At 40.1% G+C, this 21,320-nt stretch overlaps 1 protein-coding gene across 4 annotated transcripts in view; it reads left to right on the forward strand.

Annotated features, from left to right (window-relative positions):
• DIP2C (disco interacting protein 2 homolog C) overlaps positions 1–19,616 on the forward strand; it is a 335,666-nt gene extending 316,050 nt beyond the window's left edge. For all 4 annotated transcript variants that reach the window (XM_049798792.1, XM_049798793.1, XM_049798794.1 and 1 more), the window contains 5 exons: positions 7,743–7,800; positions 10,483–10,557; positions 11,662–11,836; positions 13,684–13,807; positions 18,658–19,616. In XM_049798792.1, the coding sequence (XP_049654749.1) occupies positions 7,743–7,800; positions 10,483–10,557; positions 11,662–11,836; positions 13,684–13,807; positions 18,658–18,910 (685 nt within the window). In that variant the 3' untranslated portion in view covers positions 18,911–19,616. The remainder of the gene's footprint in view (positions 1–7,742; positions 7,801–10,482; positions 10,558–11,661; positions 11,837–13,683; positions 13,808–18,657) is intronic.
• Positions 19,617–21,320: the final 1,704 nt, after the last annotated feature.

Here is a 21,320-nt window from a genome sequence, read left to right on the forward strand (position 1 = left end):
CGTGTGTTGAAGATTTCTATGCACAGGAAATGTCCCTGGTGGTTGTTCAGGAGAGGGAACTTTCTGCAAGTTCTTCCCCCAAAATTCAGGGTGAATCAGCTGGTGGTGTGAATTTTGAAGGTTGTAGCAAGATAAGGGGACAGGTGAAAGAGAATGACTTGATGTCAGAAATTCCACCTTTGGTTACATTGTGTGAACGTAGAATATGAATATTGCATTGGGGAAGCTAAAATTATTTCTATTGTATATTAACAACAAATAAGCTAATTCGATTAGATGAGGATGTTTTCAGATCCCCAGTTTGTTATAATGAAAGTTTTCCCTATGGGTGGAGTCTCTTTTTCTCAATTAGAACTGGGAAGATAAAGTGTTATGAAGTAGAAAAAGCTTATTGCATTAAACAGAATCATCAGAATACAATTGTGATTATGAAAAGTGCTGTAAAAACAATTAGTGATAAACACTGTGTCCTGGGAGGTTTGTAATCTAAATAAAAAGATAATAGCTGATAGCAGCATTATGCCTGTTTTTGCAAATATGAACCTGAAGCACAGAGAAGGGTGATGGTGTGCCTGATGGCTCACTGCAGGTGTGTGGTAGGGCCAGGAGGGACACCAAATTCTCCAGAGTCCTGGTCCACTGCATTCACTTGAAATAGTTGTGTGTTGTGCTTTAGATGATGTGCAAAGTTAATTTAAAGAAATTTAATGTAGTTCACATACAGTGAAACCTGAACATTTTAAAGTACTCCAAGGTTGAAAACAGACATAAACATAGCTTAGGTTTTTTACGTATTCCCATAGTCTTATGTCTTAAAATTCCTATTACTTTTTTAATCTCTGAAGCTCTGAATATTCCCTTCGTGAACCAGAGTTCTGCCTCATTGTGATCCCTTTGCAACTTTCTGAACTGTGTTAGATCCTTGTGTAACTTTTCTGCTTATTTCTTCAGCCATCTGACGGATTAGAAGCTGTTTGCTTTTGACCTCAGGGAATTTGGGACATGAAGTGTAATTTAGGTTTATAGTGAAGAAAAGTCTTTACCTTAAAGGAAGTGATTTAATGCTAATTCTTTAACTGAACTTGTTGATTATTGAATTAACAGGATTAAAATATCTCCTAGACATATAGAAGATTTAATGGTTGTTAATTTTGTTGGCTAAAGTTTGCCTCAATCCCACACTCCCTTTTTCAGTCTCGGTTGTATTTATCCATTATCTGAATTTGTCATGTGATGGGAGGAAAACTGCTCTGAGGAAACCAGGATGATGCAGGGAAACTCTTCTTCATTATCTAGATTTTTCCTTCAGCCTAAGTGTTCAGCTATGCCATTTTCCTCCTTTTCTGATCTGGCTATTTGAACTGGGTATGTCATTCTAGAAGGCAGAGCTTATGTTCTTTGATCCATATTTCCATTTTTGGTAGAACGAGCTCATTGACTTGTAAATTCTGGAATAGTTTATGTAGAAATATTTTACTGTTTGATTAAAGAGAAGTTGCACTGAATGTCTTGAGTGTGAAAGATGCCTGACCCCTGTCCAGGATCCCGCTGTTACCTACAGTGCCCATCTTTCCTCTAACTAAAGAAAATCACAACAGGCTGTCTCAGCCCTTTCCCACCATCAGTCTTACCCAGGCACCATCTCAACATTAGACAGCAATATATATCTGAAAGGTGTTGATGATGGCAGTAGTTCATGGCAATAGTTCCCAGCCATTTGAGTCAGAACTGGGTAACCACTGTGCTGTGGATATAGCTACATGAAAGCATATGTGCTCTCTGGCATTAAATGCCTTACAATTAGATTTTGGCTAAAATTTCTAATGGATTAAGTGGTTGTCTTTTTTCACCAGAAAAGACCGTTGTGTTGAAAACAGAAGAGTCAGATTTGACGGATCTTTTTCAGCTTAAGGAAAAAGTTAGATTTCTCAAAGTGGCCAAAACACCCTACTTTAACTGTTGAATTTTTGCTCATGATAGTGGTTAAAGCATTTTCAGTTTGGAGAGTACATTTCAAAACAAAACAAAAAACCTGAAACACTAAACATAAACAACCTCTTTTTCTGACCTGCAACTTCTTTTTTTTTCAGATTCCGTTTACAGCTTCTTTCCATATTTGACTTTTTTGTTCCAGTGTAATACACAAAAATTGTCAAAACATCAGTTTCTTGCAGGGTAAGAAAATATCCACGTTTTCCCCACAAGCTCAACTTCTAATGTAAGATGACAATCAGCAGGAAAACTTAAGAAATAGGGCTGGAATGAAACCAAAGAGACCATTGGCTGTTTCTTTCTGCCACGGAAAGGCTATGGCAAGGAGGGGACTTATATACAGTGTATTTTCAATATATATTAGATTATATGTGCATCGCATCCTATCTGGTTTCCTCCATTGCATCCTATCTGGTTTCCTCTAGGTTTTGTTGCTGAAGGTCTTCAAAAGCAGCAGCATCCCAAAACAGCTACTGAAAGAAATTAGTGTGCAAAATAGCTAGTATTAAAGAAACCAAAACACTGGACTTCCAAGCTGGCATGGCTGCAAAGTGACATGGTGTGAGAACAGACTCCTCAAGACAGGAGGAAGGGTCAGTAGGATAGACAGGGAAATAAGAGCTTGAGATGATGGAAGGTGCAGTGTTTCAGTGCCCAAGTCTGACTAACAGCAGAAGATTCTGGCACACTGGCAAGGAGGAGGAGGGCAGTTACCATGGCTCAGCTTGTGGGAATGCCTATAAAGGAAAGAAGAAAGTTCAAGATGTGGAGTTTGGCCAAGTGTTAGGGTAAAAGGCAAACTCTTTAGCTGAGTTATTTTTAAAAAGAAAGGGGACGGTGGGAAAAAATCCTTTGAATTGGACGTGGAGAGCTAGTTAGAAATAACAAGAGGAAGCTAAGAACAGTTTGTGCCAAGCATTGCAGAGTAAAAAGGTTCCTGACTATGAAATACATTCAGCTAAGAAATAAACTCTGAAGGGAAGTGGAAGAAGCCCCATCATTTGAAATACTGTAACAGGAGTAGACAAAGCACTCGAAAGTGCACTGCAGGGAACAGTCTTTTTTTGGCAAGGAGCAAGACTTGGATGACCTCATAGCTTCTTTCCATCTCTATTAGAATCACAGAATCCAAAGTCTTTCTCAGAGCAACAGCACAGCCAGCTTTGAAGGTTTGCCCAGTTTTGGCATTGTAACATTGGTTAGTACCACTCTGCATGCTCCAGCCCCTGCAGATTCCCAAAGCAATAGTTAATAGCTCTGCTGACAAACTCCCTGATTAGTGCGAAATACTAGCAAGCTGTGGAATATATTTTGGAGAGTTTTCATCACCGAACGGACCAGATCTAAAGAGGAGCATAAACAAAATCTGCAATTTCACCTAAGACAGTTGGGCAGAAAGACATTGTTACTGTATTTCGATATCCCCTTTGCTGCACAGTGATTACAGTGCCCAGTTAGTTATAGCTTGCCAGTTTTCATTCTGAAATCAGATTTCAGTCTTACTTTTCTATAGTGTTTGATTTAAAGGAGATTAAACCTGTCCAATGTATTAAATTGTAACAAGAAAAGAAGTTTAGCACATACTGGCATTGTAGCTGCATTCCTTATTAAATCCCAGACTTTGAAACACAGGCAGCTTTCTTAACTGTACAGCTCCAGTTAGAGATTTTTTTAAGAAAAAAAGATTAATTCTTAGGAACCAGTGAAAAAAATCTAAAAATTATACTCTCCTATACTGTCCTATGTAAATACTACAGATTCATTGCATATCATCATTGCTCATAGCTGTGTAACAGTGCAGTGCTTCTTCAATATCTTCTGCCTCTCCCCTCCAGTGAGACATTTTGGTGGGAGAGAAACTCTGTGTCTGCCCTACATTGGGTCAGTCATTAATGTTTTCCCTCTCAGCTTGGCTGCAAACCACCAGAAGGTGCAAAAGTAGCTTTCATGCCCAAAGGCAGCATTCTTCTCCCATCCACTTGATTTTCAGGCTCTTTGCCCAGGCTGGCTCTACTGCCATGTTCTCCTCTGCCCTTCCCAGCAAGATTTGAAGGCAGCAGAACGCAGTGGGAAGGCTCTGTACTCACTTTGTAAGAGATTGTTTTCAATCCTAACAAAGAATGGCTGAAGCACTGCAGAGAAACAGGACTTGCCCTTTCTAGACCTCTGCTGTCTGGGAGCACGTTATGATTGTGAATTTGGAGAAGTTTTACTAGCATTGTCCTATGAAGGCTGTAAGAAGCTGTGGCTTTCTTTGCCAGCATCACCTGAGTAATTCAAAGGCGTTGTTTTTCAAGTGTCTGATGGGCTCTGTGCTCTGCCTTTTTACCTTGCCTGCCAGACCAGCCTCAATAGTGATGCTTCTCACTCGAGAGGGATAGCGAAATTTTCAATCGTGTCTGCTGTCTGTGTTTGTTAGTGGAAAAATGGAAATCTCTTGGGGAAGAGTGGGAACAACTGAATTATTTTATGCTGAGGCACAGTAAAACTATTTTTAAAAATTATTGCCTAATGTCCATAATTGATTCACAGTACTAGTCCCAGTAGAGTTAATAAGACTATTATGCACTTAAAATTAAGTATGCACATAGGAGTCGGTAACATCAGAATCTAATGTTTTACTTCTATTTTTTGAAGTCTCTTTGTGGCAAAACATCTTTTATTATTTCAGAGTTGTTAGAGGTTTAACAGCATGTTCCCAAATGGATTGTGAGCTTAGCAGAAACTTTTTAAAAAGGAGTCCAAGTTTTTGAGTGCTAACAGGGCTCTTGCAGAAAACCTCCAGGAAATACTGTCTCTATGTTTAGTGTGATGCCGTGATAACTCTGTAGGGATGTGAGGCAGAAAGCACAGAGTGGGAGAGGTTTAACAGAATTGGAAACTGAGAAATTGTGCCTTTTGGATCGTCATGTGCTAAAAAATCAGATAAGGTTAAAGGAAATAGGTGGAGAAGGGAACTAGAAGAATATGCTTGCGATAATAAGAACAAGGTGGGAAGCACAGATGCTGAAAGCAAAGAGGAAAGAGATGGTGAGATGATGAATGTTGATTCATTTCCAGTAGTCACTTCACTGACTGTTGAGCATATAGCTTTTTTATATGTGATTTCTGCTAGGCCTGGAGTTCAGCAACACTTCATTGAGGCAGGAAGGGAGCAAAGGCCAGCAATATCTCTGGGCAGCTGGACAGCTCTGACATACACTTTTCCTGCCCCAGAGGTTTTTTGCTACTGTTATCCAAATTGAATTCTTTTTAAGCCAATCTTAAAATTCAAATAAAGTACTTCCTGACCTTTGTTACACTCTCACTCTTAGCAGTGCTTATGACTGAGGTTTTTTAAATTGTCTTTTTTTTAAGATTTTTCTCTATTTGACAAATGTTGGTAAATAATAAATGAGATAACACTGTCTGTTAAAGGAGCTACCAAGTGGCTGAAATGATGGCTAGTTCTTCTAAGAACAGTTACCTGTCTGCAAATACGTATCTAAAGATTGGAGGTGTCAGTTGAAGAACGCAGTGAAAGGCATTTTCTATTTCTACACTAACAGGGATTTTACAGAACAAAGATATATGTAAAAAGGCAGAAATACAGGCATTATTAACAACTGTTTTCTGCAATATTTGATTTTGTTTCCATATGCACAGAGTTATTTTTAAAACCTTTGCTGCATACTGCTAAACATCTATGATTTGGCTTGCCATTTGAACAGCAACACAAGTGTGGCTTATGTAGACATACCCTTTATAGAGTAGCATTAATTTAGCCTTGCATGTACACCTTACAGTGAAGCTCCTGTGTCCTGGCTTTCTGCTGCCCCATACCTGTGTCCCTGGTTGAAAAGATGGATGTTGTAGCTTCACTGCTTTTACTGTGAATCCAGTGGTGGCCCTACTGTTCTTCACCTGGTGGGAGGCTCAGTAGAAAACATGGGCGCATGTGCACACCTGTAACACAACAGAGGTTTAAGAGAGCAATACAGTGTAAAACAAGGACACTATAACATTAAAGGTAATGCACAGAAGTGGTAATTAGTGCTTCAGGCACTGCCTGCGAGTTCTGTGGCAGTTGAACAAACGTTGGAAGGTAGTTCCTATTACGCATCTTGCAGAAGAGCACATCAGTCTGCAGCTGCCTAACTGTGCCTGCTCCAGGCAGTGCCCTTGTAGGGCACTTTACATCCTTTTTTCCTCAAAATGACTTGGAAAAGCAGTCTGAAATTGCTGGATATTTGGATTGTATCTGTTGCTCTTAGTACAAGGAACTGTTCACACTGATGTGCAATGCCTTAGGGCTTAGCCCTGCCCTGTTCATCAAGGTTGAGAGACTTCCCAGAACTGCAGATAAAACACTATTCACTATTCCTGCCTTGACCTCGACAGTGCCAGCTTTTATAGAAGACTTTTGGAGCAAAGAAACAGTAAAAAAAAAAAAAAAATTTAAAAAAAAATCTTTTTCCTTCTCTTCCATCTCCTTTATGTTTAGGGGCTGAACTTGCCAAAGCTTTGTTCTTCTCCAAAGGGACCTCTAGCTGAGGTCTCTCTGTGTCTCATCCCTCCTTTCCCAAACTGAGCACTGCGGTACTCTGTGTAAAAAGACCTCAAAACAGTCCAAAAAAGATCTATCATGACTGCTCCTAACAGACTGCAGTTTTATGATCAGTTTAACCAGATCCAGTTCTCCACCCATCTGTTCCTAGCTATGTATTCCTCCCTTCTGAAGTTTCATCTTTACCTTTTACAGCGTTGGTTTTTAGGCATCTTACGTTGTTTTTTTTCTTTCTAATCACAGAGCTGAGGGGAAGAAAGAGGTAAGAACAGCTCTTTTGACAGAAGTCCAGATTTAGCTTGGTTAAGTGGATTATGAAAAATGTTCAGGAGTGGGAAGTTTAAGGTTTTCATGGGCTGTTAGAACTTTTAAGTTATCTCACTTAGGATGCAGGAATGCCTAGATGTTACCAAATTTTCTTCACCATTTACTGGCTGAGATCATCGGCTATTTTAGGACTTTAAAGTCTCTTTCATTCTAACCTGCTATTTTTCTTAGGTTAAATGAGGTATTTCCTTCCAGACCATCATACAACTGAAGGAGAGCTGCCATTTCTGTTCTTGTAGTGGGAAAATAAGTTATCTAAGAAAGGAGGAGAGAAGACCAGAAAGCTACACTCAGAGAAAGGGTCTGACCTCAGCAGTAATAACATTTTTCATTAAATTATTTTTTTTTAATATTAAAATGTTTATCAACCACTGTCCATTGAAAATAATTAAAAGATTGCAAATGCAGATTTGAAGCTGAGGCCAGGTTATGAGTTACTTCAGTCTGACTTTGATTTTATTCGTGGAATGTGGTTGCTCACTCAGCTCACACGCTTTTGTGTCTGTGCCCTGGCATTTATGATGTTCTTGTGGGAAATCAAAATTTTAGATCCCCCTTGTTGTGAATAAATTTATGCATGGAATTCCATTTACAAAAGTCTATCAAAAATAAATAAAAGGCACCAACTACATTTGAAGAATTTAATATTTAAGAAAACGTTCACACACATCTTTTTTTCATTATTTTCCCAGCCATAAGTCTTGACTAAGATTAAATATTGGGCCCGATTATGTTCTACAGGATATAAGCTTCATCTGTTCCAAAAATAACATTAATCTCTGTGACCATTAACTATTCATTTTAGAAATAAATGTTAAGGAAAAGCAAATAAATGCAGCCGTGTATTATGCATATTATTTTTACATGTATTTTACAGAGTTCGTTTAGTAGAAAGAGGATCTCCACATAGTTTGCCACTCATGGAGTCAGGAAAAGTAAGTACTGAAAGAAGAGTTAAACATATCTTTCATGGTAAATATTTTCAGTAAATTTCCATTTCTGTTAATTTTTTGAGCGAATGTAGTGTTGAGGAAGGCTTTATCAGCTGTGCAGACTGAAGACCTTTCTTTACTGTTGAGGTTACAGCATGATCATAGATCATAGAATCATTTCGGTTGAAAAGGGCCTTTAAGATCCCCGAGTCCAACTGTTAACCTAACACTGCCAAGTCCACCACTAAACCATGTCCCTAAGCACCACATCTACACATCTTTTAAATACCTCCAGGGATGGTGACTCCACCACTTCCCTGGGCAGCCTGTTCCAATGTTTGACCACCCTTTCGGTGAAGAAATTTTTCCTAATATCCAATCTAAACCTTCCCTGGTGCAATTTGAGGACATTTCTTCCTGTCCTGTTGCTTGTTGCTTGGGAAAAGGGATTGACACCCACCTCACTACAACCTCCTTTCAGGTAGCTGTAGAGAGCAATGAGGTCTCCCCTCAGCCTCTTTTATTCCAGACTAAATAATCCCAGTTCCCTCAGCTGCTCCTCATAAGACTTGTGCTCCAGGCCCCTCACCAACCTGGTTGCCCTTCTCTGGACACGCTCCAGCACCTCAATGGCTTTCTTGTAGTGAGGGGCCCAAAACTGAACACAGGACTCCAGGTACGGCCTCACCAGTGCCAAGTACAGGGGAACAACCACCTCCCTGCTCCTGCTGGCCACACTGTTTCTGATACAGGCCAGGGTGCTGTTGGCCTTTCTTGGCCGCCTGGGCACCCTGCTGGCTCATATCCAGCCGGCTGTCGACCAGCACCCCCAGGTCTTTCTCTGCCGGGCAGCTTTCCAGCCGCTCTTCTCCAAGCCTGTAGCACTGCACGGGGTTGTTGTGACCGAAGTGCAGGACCCGGCACTTGGCCTTGTTGAACCTCATATACTTAGCCTCAGCCCATCGATCCAGCCTGTCCAGATCCCTCTGTAGAGCCTTCCTACCCTCAAGCAGATCAACACTCCCTCCCAACTTGGTGTCATCCACAAACTTGCTGAGGGTGCACTCGATCCCCTCCTCCAGATCATTGATAAAGATATGGATATAAGATATAAACAGAACTGGCCCCAATACTGAGCCCTAGGAAACACCACCTGTGACCAGCCACCAGCTGGATTTAACTCCAGTCACCACAACTCTCTGGGCCTGGCCATCCAGCCAGTTTTTTACCCACAAAGTGTACACCTGTCTAAGCCATGAGCAGCCAGCTTCTCCAGGAGAATGCCGTGGGAAATGGTATCAAAGGCTTTACTAAAGTCTAGGTAGACAACATTCACAACCTTTCCCTCACCCACTAAATGGGTCACCTTGTCATAGAAGGAGACCAGGTTAGTCAAGCAGGACCTGCCTTTCATAACTCCATGCTGACTGAGCCTGATCTCCTGGTTGTCCTGTACGTGCCGTGTGATGGCACTCAGGATGATCTGCTCCATAACCTTCCCCGGCACCAAGGTCAGACTGGCAGGCCTGTATCTCCCTGGATCCTCCTTCTGGCCCTTCTTGTAGATGGGCGTCACATTTGCTAACCTCCAGTCAGCTGGGACCTCCCCGGTTAGCCAGGACTGCTGATAAATGATTGGAAGTGGCTTGGTGAGGACTTCTGCCAGCTCCCTCAGTACCCTTGGGTGGATCATTACAAGGATGGTAATTGATGCATTACTGCTCTTTCAGAAGCTATATCTTCCTCTTTTATGCAAAAAGCATTTCATCCTCCACATCTCACTCTTGAAACAGCCAACAAATGTGCCACTAGTAAAGGCAGTTTTATTGATGAAGACCCATGTCCACTGACAACTGGTCTCAGATCACCAACGTTGTACTCATAAGCTAGTGATCACCTGCAGAGGGACCGTCTCTGGTGGGCGGCATCGCTGTGGGGACAGGGTACTGACATAGGACTGGCACACAGAGATATGGGTGCTACTCGTAGCTCTGCCCCTGAACCACTCTGCCTGGCCACGTGCCAGTGACCGAGGTCTACTACTAAGCGTGCTTCGCCTTTGGGAGAAAGGAGAGGTGCCATCGCTGCTGCACTGAGCCACCGAGGCAGTCCCTGCTCACTGACTGCCCCTTGATGCTGTGGATGCTCATCTAAAGCTTTCTAACCATAGCTTTGGAAACACTCATGGTCAGAGGATGCTCCCTTTTCTATTTTGAGGTTTAACATCTGCCCATCTCTGTAGTGGTTGAATGTCCATTACATGAAGTTATTGGTAGGGCCTAGTTCTGGGAAGATTACATGGTGCCTCTGGCTTTGTTTTTGTTTCAGGCCAAGGTTTCATGTGGATAGCGGGGCGGGGGGGGTCTATTCTAATATATACTCTCAGAGGGACTTGGGCCATTTGTTAGGATTTTTGTATTGTAGGTGAACATTTGATTTCTGAAGAGTTTTTAATGATGGAAGCTGTTCAGCTTTCACAAAAAGAAGAGGTTTTGTAGCTTTTCCCAGATATCTCAGAATTTATTACATCTATGGACTATTTCAATTTTTTATGTTATAAGTCTACTTTAACTTTTTAAGGATTTCTTTTAGTTTCTAATGAAGGTTTTTTGGGGACGAAGAGTCAGCATATGATTGCATAAGCGGGTATCTGCTTTCTCACTGCCTCATGTTTTCTTTCAATAGATCCTCCCAGGAGTACGTATCATTATTGCTAATCCAGAAACAAAGGGACCCTTAGGAGATTCTCATCTTGGTGAGGTGAGTCATGAAAACTTAACCTGTGCATGCTCTGAATGAAATTGCAGAGATAATGCTATCATTGTGTATGCCAGTGGTTTCCTATAATACATCTTATCAAATGCCCGGTTAAGAAAATTGTGGATTCTACAGATCTTTATAGTCTATAAAGTATGTAGCATGATATTTGTATCATTATTAAAATTGCTAGTAACATACTTGATAAATACGAATAATAGTTCAAGTTTGTTAAAAAATTGAAAAAAACCTGCTTTTACTAACTGTATTTTCTACTTGGTGCTTCACTAGTTCTGATGGAATCTTAGATGAAAAAATAAGTTTATTGATTAGTCTAATATCAGCTAGATGGTTTTCTAGTGCTATTCTCTTTATAATCACTGTGCTTCAACACACTGAACTACTTTTATTAGCTGAGTTGAGCAAGGCTATATGTTTTTCCAATTTTATGTTTCTAGAGAGAAAAAAATGTGATTTTCAGTGAGCAATTAAAGATCTAATTAACCAAATGAAAAATTTGCTTAGTCATAATTAAAATTACAGTCTAATTTGTGAGATTCATCTGCAAGATTTCATTACTATGAAATCATAAATATTTCCATGATGCCTTGAGTTAGATGAAATTAATCCTTTTCCATAGGTGAGGGTCCCTGGCCTCACCCTTTAAAATAATCTGTCTGTCTGGTGTTCATGGAGGATCCCTGCTGGAGTAAATAAACTGAACCACATGTGGGGGACTATGGAAAGAGCACCGTGGCCTACAGGCTCTTCTGAACATTGCCGTAACCACGCAGACCTCAAGGCTAGCTAAGCCGTTCAAGGAGGTTGTGCAGGTCTTTGGCTAACCTGGGGCCAGAGGGCTGCAAAACAGGTATCCCTGCAGCCGTGAGTCCAGCGTCCCTCTCCCCCAGGCACAGCTCAGATCCGTGAGGTTAGATTGGGGTCTCTCCGCCTAAAACTGGGTCAGTTACGGGTTCAAAAACAGTGTTAAAAGGCATTATGGTATTATTTAGCTATGACTAAAAATATATGCAGCAAAAATTTTCAACAGTGCTTCATTCTGGAAAGCTACTTTAATTAATACCAGTATAATTGCTTTTAACTTAGATATGGGTTCACAGCACTCACAATGCCAGTGGGTATTTTACCATCTATGGAGATGAATCTTTGCAATCAGATCATTTTAATTCAAGACTCAGCTTTGGAGACACACAGACTATTTGGGCTCGAACTGGCTATCTGGGATTCCTAAGAAGAACAGAACTCACAGATGCAAACGGAGGTAAGAGGTTTCTCATCATCTAGGTCTATGCACATAACTTGGATTATTTTGAGGCTGACACCATCTCTTGGCCTGCGCTACCCAACGTGTTTAGTCTGCGAAACCTGTAGAACTGCAAAAAGGCCTTAGTGAAAATAATCAGAAAATAAAACAGAGAGCGAGATTTCCCTGCTGAAACAGTTGCTTTTCCTTTGCTGAACCTCAGGTGCTATAAATCCCCTCCACCAGTGATTTTTTGGCATAGTTAATGTGCCAAGTGCTTCAGCTTGAAAAAGATGAAATGCAGCTTAAAATGCCATCATTTGCACTCGCAGTCATATCTGCAGGAATGCCTTTGTGCAGATAGGAAAAGCCTTGTTGTGAGCCTGAGCCCTGTCCCTCCTGTGACGAGCACCTTCTTTGATAATTCTTTTGTTATAAACTTACTTACAGAAGCTGTCCATTTCTCAAATTTCCCTGTCTTTAAACCTGCAGCGACAGTTACTGAAATATAATACAATCAGTAGCCTTCAGGAGAAGCTATGGGGTGTTTGGGTTTCTGTTGGGAAGGTACAGGATTTCATTACTTGTTTTTATGACATTCCTTGTGTACACATGTAAGTAAACCAGCACTGCCAGGCACACAAAGTCTCTGCTTGGGGAAACGTTACTTCCCTGTGATTTTTGCAGAGCACAGTGCCACAAGTGGTGGCTGGCTGAGGTGGCAATCGAGGCTGTTGGCAAAGTATGGTTTCTAGCAATGCTGCGAGCACCTCCAGGAGTGATCCCAGGACCCGGTGTCAGTGCAACTAGAATAGCCGCTATTCAGCCAAAGAGTGAATTCGTTAAGTCTGAAAGCATTTTAGTAATCACTGTGGATTGCAACTGCTGCCTGTGTCCTTACGTTAGCATCTTCCTGAAGAGATTTACTTTCCTTTGTGGAGGCTTTTTTGATTTCATAATGATAGCCCAGCCATGAGCAAATTCAGGATTCTCTGAGGATATGGCAACTTCAGTATCCAAATGGCTTAAATCTTCTCCTGGCAAAGACTTGCTAAGTCTCTGTTCTCCTCCCACTTTTAGCTCCCAGTGCAGAAAGTTCTCTGCCCTTTATTGCTGGTAGAGGTTATATTGGCACTACATTACCACCATGCAACTATCTGAATTAATGTAAAATGAGCCAGTTATCTGCTTTTAAGTCTATTAGCGAATATTATTTCTTTATGAATAACATGCAGTCATTTATTATCAGCCTAATATCTTTTAAAAAGTGTCATTTCAGCCTCATTTATTTTTTCAGCCAGTAAAAATTTGTACTATTAAGAGCATTATGCTCCAGAGCTTGCCATTTGTCTGAATGAGCAATTTGCTATCTGGCACAGACCATAATATCATTTATTGATAAACACCTTTGTAATACATCCTAAGCATCAGTACTGACCATCTCAAAGCTACTGGAAGAATATCATCCATACTGTTAAGGTCAAATCCATCCTTACTCCTTCAAAAGAAAGAGAGAGAAACAAAGCCTATTGCCTTTATAGGGGGCCTTAAAAAAGAATGAGTTTGTTATGCATGCACCTAGGAGAAAAACAGGAATTTATGCTGCTGTCTTTGGATAAAGACTTCCACCTTTCTCTTCTTCAAAAGGGAATAGTGTTTCTGCCTGCCTTCCTTCTGCTTTCTGCTCTGCATTGCACTTCAGGAATGAAAAATTCTCATTAGTTCAGAAATAACTTTGGGGTTTCAGAAATTCGAGGATAACTTATAAGTGTTATGCTTATTTTACTTATTTATTAATGTGAACATTTTTGTAATTTAATGTACTGGAGAATAGAATCATTAACAGTTTTGTTCCTTACAACCAGAACGCCATGATGCACTTTATGTTGTGGGTGCATTAGATGAAGCCATGGAGTTACGAGGGATGCGATACCATCCGATTGATATTGAAACCTCTGTAATTAGAGCACACAAGAGCATCACAGAATGGTAAGGATTATATAACACCAGGGCCCTTATATAAAGCTGAAATGTTTGGGGTTTTTTCTGGGATATTGCAGTTGATCCAGGAAATGGCCTGGCAGGATGGTCATAGGATTTATAACCCAGCTGTAAATATGTCGTTAGGACGAAACTTTTCACTAACAGATTTAATCAGGAAGGACTGTTTTCCGCTAGGATCATTCAATATGTTTCTTTTTTAATATGGTTTTAAGTACAAGTGAAGGATTAAAACTTTTAATTTGAGAGAGCCAAACAGCTCTCAGGTAGGTTGGTAGCTGTTTCTTGGAGTTTGAGATTTATATTCTAACCAGGAAAAGCAAACCGGTATAAGTTCAGGCTTTAGGAGTGTTGTTATTAGGAGTAAGCAAGCAAACATTTCAAATAGATGAACACACTAGTAAACTTTATTAGTGAGCACACTGTTACTTTCGAATTGGTTATTAATAAATCAAGCAGTGATCAAATCAAGGTCACAATGGAAATTGAAGCAGTAAATCAATGAGTTAATAATGATGTTGTCTTAATCAATGTATCACATCATCAAATGCACACAGCAGGTAATCATTTCTTGAGGCCGACATGAGAACAAATTGCTTTTCATTATTCTTGCATCAGAAGACTGAGTCAGGTAGTTATTTTGTTTTGATATAACCTCAGCTCAGCTCTTCTCCTTTCAACCAAAATGAACCTGTCGCAACAGCCAGAGCAATTTAGTGAGGATAAGATCTGACTCTCCATTTTTCTTTTCAAACCTGGCTGCAAAGGTGTGGCCTGGAGCAGTAAACTTAATAATTGAAGCACAGTGACCAGACTGGTTTCTTTGGTCAAAACACCTTGCTTTTTTTCTTAAATATCTGTTAAAACTAAGGCACTTAATTGCTTGGCTGACCGTAACTGAGATTTTGCCTTATTTTCTCCTCCCTAGAGCATCATTACTGCTGGTATGGTCTTGTGCCAGCTAGCCATTACAAGGGGTGGCAGATTCTGTGTCCTCATATAGACCAGTGTGAACGCTTTAAGGATACTGTGAAATTCTCCTTGAAAATATGTCAGATCATTATCAGCAGTAGATGGAAAGTTTTCAGATCAAGCTGTTCAGAGACAGGTCTATTATAAGATGGCCACAGATTCATAAATTGATGTGTTCATCAGTACCTGTTTGTCAAGAGATTTTTGTGTCCTCAAAGTGTGAGCAGTGAATGAAGTAGCCATATCACACTGCAGAAATGGTCATTATGGGTTTCAGTGGCCAAAAAAATGCTTCAATTATGTTCCTTTTTTCAAGTCCACTGAGAACACTTTGAGGATCCTTTTCCTTCCATTATCATGGAAGTCATGAGTGGGATAGTGGCAACTAAAAAAGGGTTGGGGTAAGCTGAGAGGACCAAAGAAAAAGGCCACTGAATTTCTGCAAGAAGGTAGAAGTACATGCAAATAATTCTCAGTGCCTTAACTCTTCCCAGTAGTTGGGTGATAATGTACAAGGCACATGAGTAAGATTTCGGAAAACATGCTGTACTATTGCCCAAAGGCTAAACCTGAAAGTCTTGAGGGTTGTTTCGTCCTCAAAGAAAAGAGATTGCTAATGAGTTAGGTATTTCTCTGATGTGGTCCCTGCAGAAAATGGACACGCACTAGTTTGGAGCAACAACATCTGGTTTGCTCACGGTTCCCAATGTCTTCCTAACCAGTGCTCTGCCCAATAGCTCTCTCAAGCCACAATCGTGGAGTTTTCATTCATAGTCCTAGTCGTGACTGGCCTTGACTTTTCTCGCTTAACTTCTCTTTCAGCTTCTCTTAGCGATCCTCTTGTCTTTGTGAAACACTCATTGACAAAATAATAGCCAGTTAAATCTTTATTTTCATATATACTTTGTATATGCCTTTCTTTGGACAGGGGCATGAGCCTCTCTTCTTGGTGGAGGCTGCTGTTGTTTTGGTTACAATGACCCATTAAGGATTTAACTGCATTGATACCTATTGCAAACAAAGATACTGGGAATGTCCAGTCAATAGCTTCTAAAAATAGCCTCAGCTTCCAAAAAACACATGTTTATTTTGTAACATTTAACAATATTGAGGAAGGTGGTAACTTGTTGACTGACATGTGATCCTGCTGTGCAACTTCTGTCATTGAGGATCAGATCTAAAAGGTCATTTAAAATTATTCTTGTGTCTTAAGCAATTTGAGCACAAAATCAACAACTGCTGACTCTAGACCTCCCCTGTCTCAATACGTAACAAGCAAAAGAGTGGCACAGTCTGGTTTTATTACCATGTGTAACTACAGCAGGCATTTTTGAAAATGTTTCTAATACTGCAAAATATCTTGAGAAATAATGTATGTATATGTGTTTTAATTAAAGCACATTGTTAACTCATTTAAACTTCAAACCCTTGAAAGAGGAACAGAACATAGCTTCCTGGAATTTGCTGAGTGGTTTTTTCTTTCTGCATAATGACAAATAGGTAAAGCTACACAAGGTATTTGGAGAAGAAAAACATTATGGGCCTCTTTCTCTTCTGGAGGTGTTTCAACTACTTCTTGCTTTTCCTGAAGCATTTGGTGGGATGGAAGCAGCAAGAGGGGCCATTCCCAGATCAGTGCATTGGCTGTGTTGCATCTGTTGGGTGTGACTCCATAATTTCATGAGAAAGTGCAGCCTTCCTGGGCCCCTAGTTTTCTGGTTTGGTTTGGTTTGGTTTTTATTCATCAGGGCTAGAAAGTTAATGTATTCATAAGTGATACATGGTGGCCAATATATCTTCATCTCAGCTGGTGAGAACATAAAGGGCAATATTTCCTTTTACTTACAGTGGTCAGCAGTGAGTTAGAAGGATAACATACAAAATGAGTTTTAAATTAAATGGAAACCCTCTTAGAAGTGTCAGTGGCTCTAGGACTTAATAGAAGCTTCATGAAGGTTTTGGGAATCAGTTTTCTGGACCCAGACAAACTAAATTCTCCTATGCCATGTTTTAGGGACCTGCTCCTGAATCTTGCCATTAATTGCTTTCCCAACAGTATATTTAAGGCACAGTTTCAAGTGCTAACTTATATTTTAATAAAACCTCCCCAGACTTTTTCGTTAAAATAAATATAATACTAATTTAGATGTTTGTACAGCAATCCATAAGAATTTTAGGGCCTCTCTGGAGATGGTCACCCGTGCAGACTGATATTTCACTTTGCTAATATTCAACATCGATCAAAACTTACTAGAATGTCTGTGAAAACATAATTACAAATTAAAATTCGTTTCATAGCAGTACTAAGTCAAAAGCCTGCACAGCCTTGCTTTGGCTGCCCATTAGTTTTCCAGATCAATAAGCACATAAGAATTCAACTAGTACTTCAGCAGGATCTGAAAATGAATTTTTTTTTAATACTAAGTACTGTTCTCTTAAAATCCATTCTGTTAAGCATCAACACAGAGCACCTTTTCATAGCTAACTTTTGGGCAAAGTAAGATATGTTTCCAAAGTACAGGGATTTACAGAATTGTCTTAGTAGACTAAAACAGTGCACTTCTGTCTCAGTCAAGTATTGACCTTAGGATAAGTAGCTCTTTTTGAAGTTGGCTTATGTACATAATATATTCTAACTTTGAGATGCATATGCTTGAGACAATTCTGGAAAATTATCCACTGATTTTATAAGGTAAAGGAGAGTAAAGTACAGGGTTTGATGTATGAGTTACATGTGTAGAATATTATTATTTATGCTATGGAGTAAGTTAGAGAAAGAAATAACCATCGTCTGTGTCTTAAATACCTGCAAGGAAGAATGAGATTGCTCTTTGTGGAGCCTCAATCCTGCTGACCTCCTGTGAGACTTCAGAGGCTTTGGAGGCATTTGAGAGGTGGGGAGGAGGATGGAGTGAAGCATACACCAGACTTTCATACCCTCCCAGTCTCCAGATTTGGAAGGATAAATGCATTATCCTTAGCCAGAAAAGATGCCCAGTAGCAGAAACCAAAATTTACCTGCTTCAGCTCAAGGGTTTAAGCAAAATTTGGGGGTTTTACAAAGTTCTTTTAGTAAAAAGGAGATACTGGTGATAAAGGTGTTCCCTTGACAATCTCACCTGTTAGTAAGGAATGTAAAAACTCCTGTCCCCTTAAACCCAAGAGAAATAAAACACAGCCGAAATAAAACAGATGGAGACACTGCTTATTTCTGTGTAAACCAATTGCTCCAGAAGAATCGCAGCTCTTTTGTGCTAAGCTCTGACCTGCCTGGACAGCAGCCAGCCCAGTCCAGAAGGCACGTAGCCATTTTCGCCTAGCACCGTGCAAGTGAGGAAGTCGCCTCCCTGGCCACCCGGGGACCTTCGTGCAGCCTGCAGTATGCCATGTAAATGTTCGCAGGGCTCCGCACCCCTTCGCTCGGCAGAGTTTATCCCAAAGACCTTTCAGCTCGGACTATGTTCCTGCTGTTCCTTTTGGTGCCGCCTCTTTTAACCTCCTTTGCTCTTCTGGGCTGCTCTTCAAAAAACTCCAGCAAAGACACCTCCACCCACACATTGCTCACGCATGCCTTCATGAACACAGCAGCGCTGTGACAGTTCTCTGGCTTCCGAGGGAACTACCTTCTTACATGACAGGCAAGGATTAGACTTGAGTTTCTGGGAAGTTTAGCCCAATACTTAGTATTGCAGCAATATTAAAGTGAGATCTAGTGGGGCTGTTCTTCTGCCCCTGCCTGCAGACGTGTTCTCTCTTGCTACTTACACTTTGTGAAACAAAAGGTAACCCAAGGCAGAGTGAAAAGGGAAAAAAATGAAATGGGTAAAAAACCCCACCATTAATACTATTTTTTTCTCTCATTCCAGTGCGGTGTTTACCTGGACAAATTTATTGGTCGTTGTAGTTGAGCTGGATGGATCGGAGCAAGAAGCTTTGGACCTGGTTCCTTTGGTCACCAACGTGGTCCTGGAGGAACACTATCTGATTGTAGGGGTGGTGGTGGTTGTGGACATTGGTGTAATTCCTATCAACTCCCGTGGAGAGAAACAACGTATGCACCTACGAGATGGATTTTTGGCAGACCAGCTAGATCCCATCTATGTGGCCTACAACATGTAGTCTTGTACCTTAAAGCTTCCATGGACTTTACTATAGATGTATAAAATTTTTTGGTGTCCACTAAAAAAGTGTGCAGATAAGATGCTGACACTCATCAGAATGGAACTGTTTCTATTACGACTTTTCAAAGCAGTCACGATTGGCAGGAAATAAAATGTGAAATGTTTTCTTTTACCACTAAATTTTAGAAAAGAAGGACTATGGGGTAAGGCCCTTCAGTGTGTTGGAAAAGCCCATTTTAAACTTTTTTTTTTTTTTTTTTTTGCTTACTGGACAATACTGCTTTTTGAGTAAATGTGGCTTTGTATTTTACATTAAGTAAGCTGAAGTAGATTTTTTTTTTATTCTGCCCTCCAAATGGATTCTTTTAAAACGATTTGCATACTAATACAAATAATTGTTTTCTTCATTTGTTTTAATATGTCATAAAAAGCTGATGAATACAGATCCGTTACTAACTTAAGCCATTTTAGATCCCACATGTTAGGAAACTACGTAGTGGTACGAGGAGAATACCCAAAGTAGCACCTTTCAATTAGAGATCTTGCAGCTTTCTGTTGGAGATGCTGAAAGCCCAAAGGCCAAAGCCTTTGCTGTTAGCGTTAGAATGGAAGAAATTTATAAATAAGGTGTATTTCGGCAATGAACTTGCAAATATCTTTGTACTAAACTAAAAAGATAAAATAAGTTAACTACTTCTTCTGTAATTATGTACAAAACGTTTAATTTATTTTGATCTCTTTAGAAGTATAAAAGAGAAAAACATTCAAGAATATTAAACTCTTGAAATGTTTGCTAATATAAAAAAGTGTTGTATTATCTTGAGTGGATAGTATCACATCAAATATATATATATGAAATATAAATTCACTAATGACAAAAGATTTTAAAGTTTAAAATGCAGTACTTGTCACTTGCATGGTGTCTCCCACTGTAGATAATCAAATGTTACTCACAAATTTTTTGGAAAAAAAAAAAAAGCAATCCTGGATTGCTAAGTATCCCTGTCGAAAAGAATCCTCTAGATACCAGCAAGTGGAATTATTGCTGCCTTTAAGGCAGTGAATGAATTTAAGACTAAAAATGCACTACAATAATTTTCTTTTCTTTGCCATGGAGGCAACAATAAATATTCGTGCTGGCATGTGCATACACTTGTTAGACTTAGAAAAGGCAGGTTGAGGAATAGCACTGTTGTCTAGCTGCAGAACTTTGTTGCACAATTTTTTTCATTGTTTTAGTTGGTGTTTTTATTGCTATAAGGAAAAGTTTTGGGGTTATTTGCACAGAGTTATCAATTTGCCTCTCAGCTAGGACACATAGCTCGGTGGCCAATGCATCCAGTTTACATTTACAGGAAACAATTGTTTCGATGGTCTTTAATTTATTCCTTAACACAGAGGAGCGTACAGTCACTACAACCGTTCTGGCACGAATCGTGCATCTGCTAACTAGTCCCTAAACGCATTAAAACATCAGAGGAACCGATCTGCCTGTTTAAAGAACGGAGGAGTCCCGCGGTCTCCGATCTGAGGCCATCACGGGAGAAGAGTAGGAAAACATGCATCACAGCTGCCTTCATTTTACTACCTTTGGATAAAAAAGAGGTTTGATTCCCCAGTTCTGTTGTCTTCCCTGGACCCCGTACCCCTTTTTTTAAAACCTTGCCCTTCCTTCATGTGGTTGTAACTGAATTGACCTGTTTGTGATCAAGAGTGGGATTTACCAGCTGCAGTCCAAGAATGCTTTTCTTATTGTCCCAAATGACGTTCATGTGCTGGCTCTCATTACCGGATATGCATGACTAAGATTGTTGCAGGGCAAATGTAATCATGTTTATATCACGTATAAGGGAGTCTCAATGCTGGGTGTTTAAAATCTTTTTAAAAGGTAGGGACGTTTTAGTCTGCATGTACAGTACAGAGCATCTTGCCACGTCAGACGCGTTTTCTTTCAGACCATCCTTTCTGCCTTCACTGTCCTGTGAATAACCCTATACATGCTCTGCAGACCAATCCTATATTTTGTCAAATTCATCTTCTGCTCCCTAAAAAGAATAAAATCTGTTCTTAATGGCAAGTTGTTGTAAGGTTTCAGACAAGATGTTGATTGATTACAAACATAATTGCAGTGTGTGAACTAACTTGTGAAGTCCTGCTATCGCTGATCTCAGTACTGCAAAACAAATCTCGCTGTCGTTCAAAGCATCACTTTAACCTTCACGAAGTCAACTTTGCATTTGTAGAGAATAAAAGAACTGCAATGCAGTTGTGAAACGCAGTTAATAACAGCTCTCTTCTGCAACCTGTCATCCGTGGTTGTTAAATCCTGAGTTAAGAGAAATGATAAACTGAGTTTCTGGTTTTGTTGTGCAAGCAAAAGGAAGGAAACATTTAAGCACCATCAGACT

This window comes from Accipiter gentilis, chromosome 4 (assembly GCF_929443795.1).
Source record: "Accipiter gentilis chromosome 4, bAccGen1.1, whole genome shotgun sequence".
Classification (NCBI taxonomy): domain Eukaryota; kingdom Metazoa; phylum Chordata; class Aves; order Accipitriformes; family Accipitridae; genus Astur; species Astur gentilis.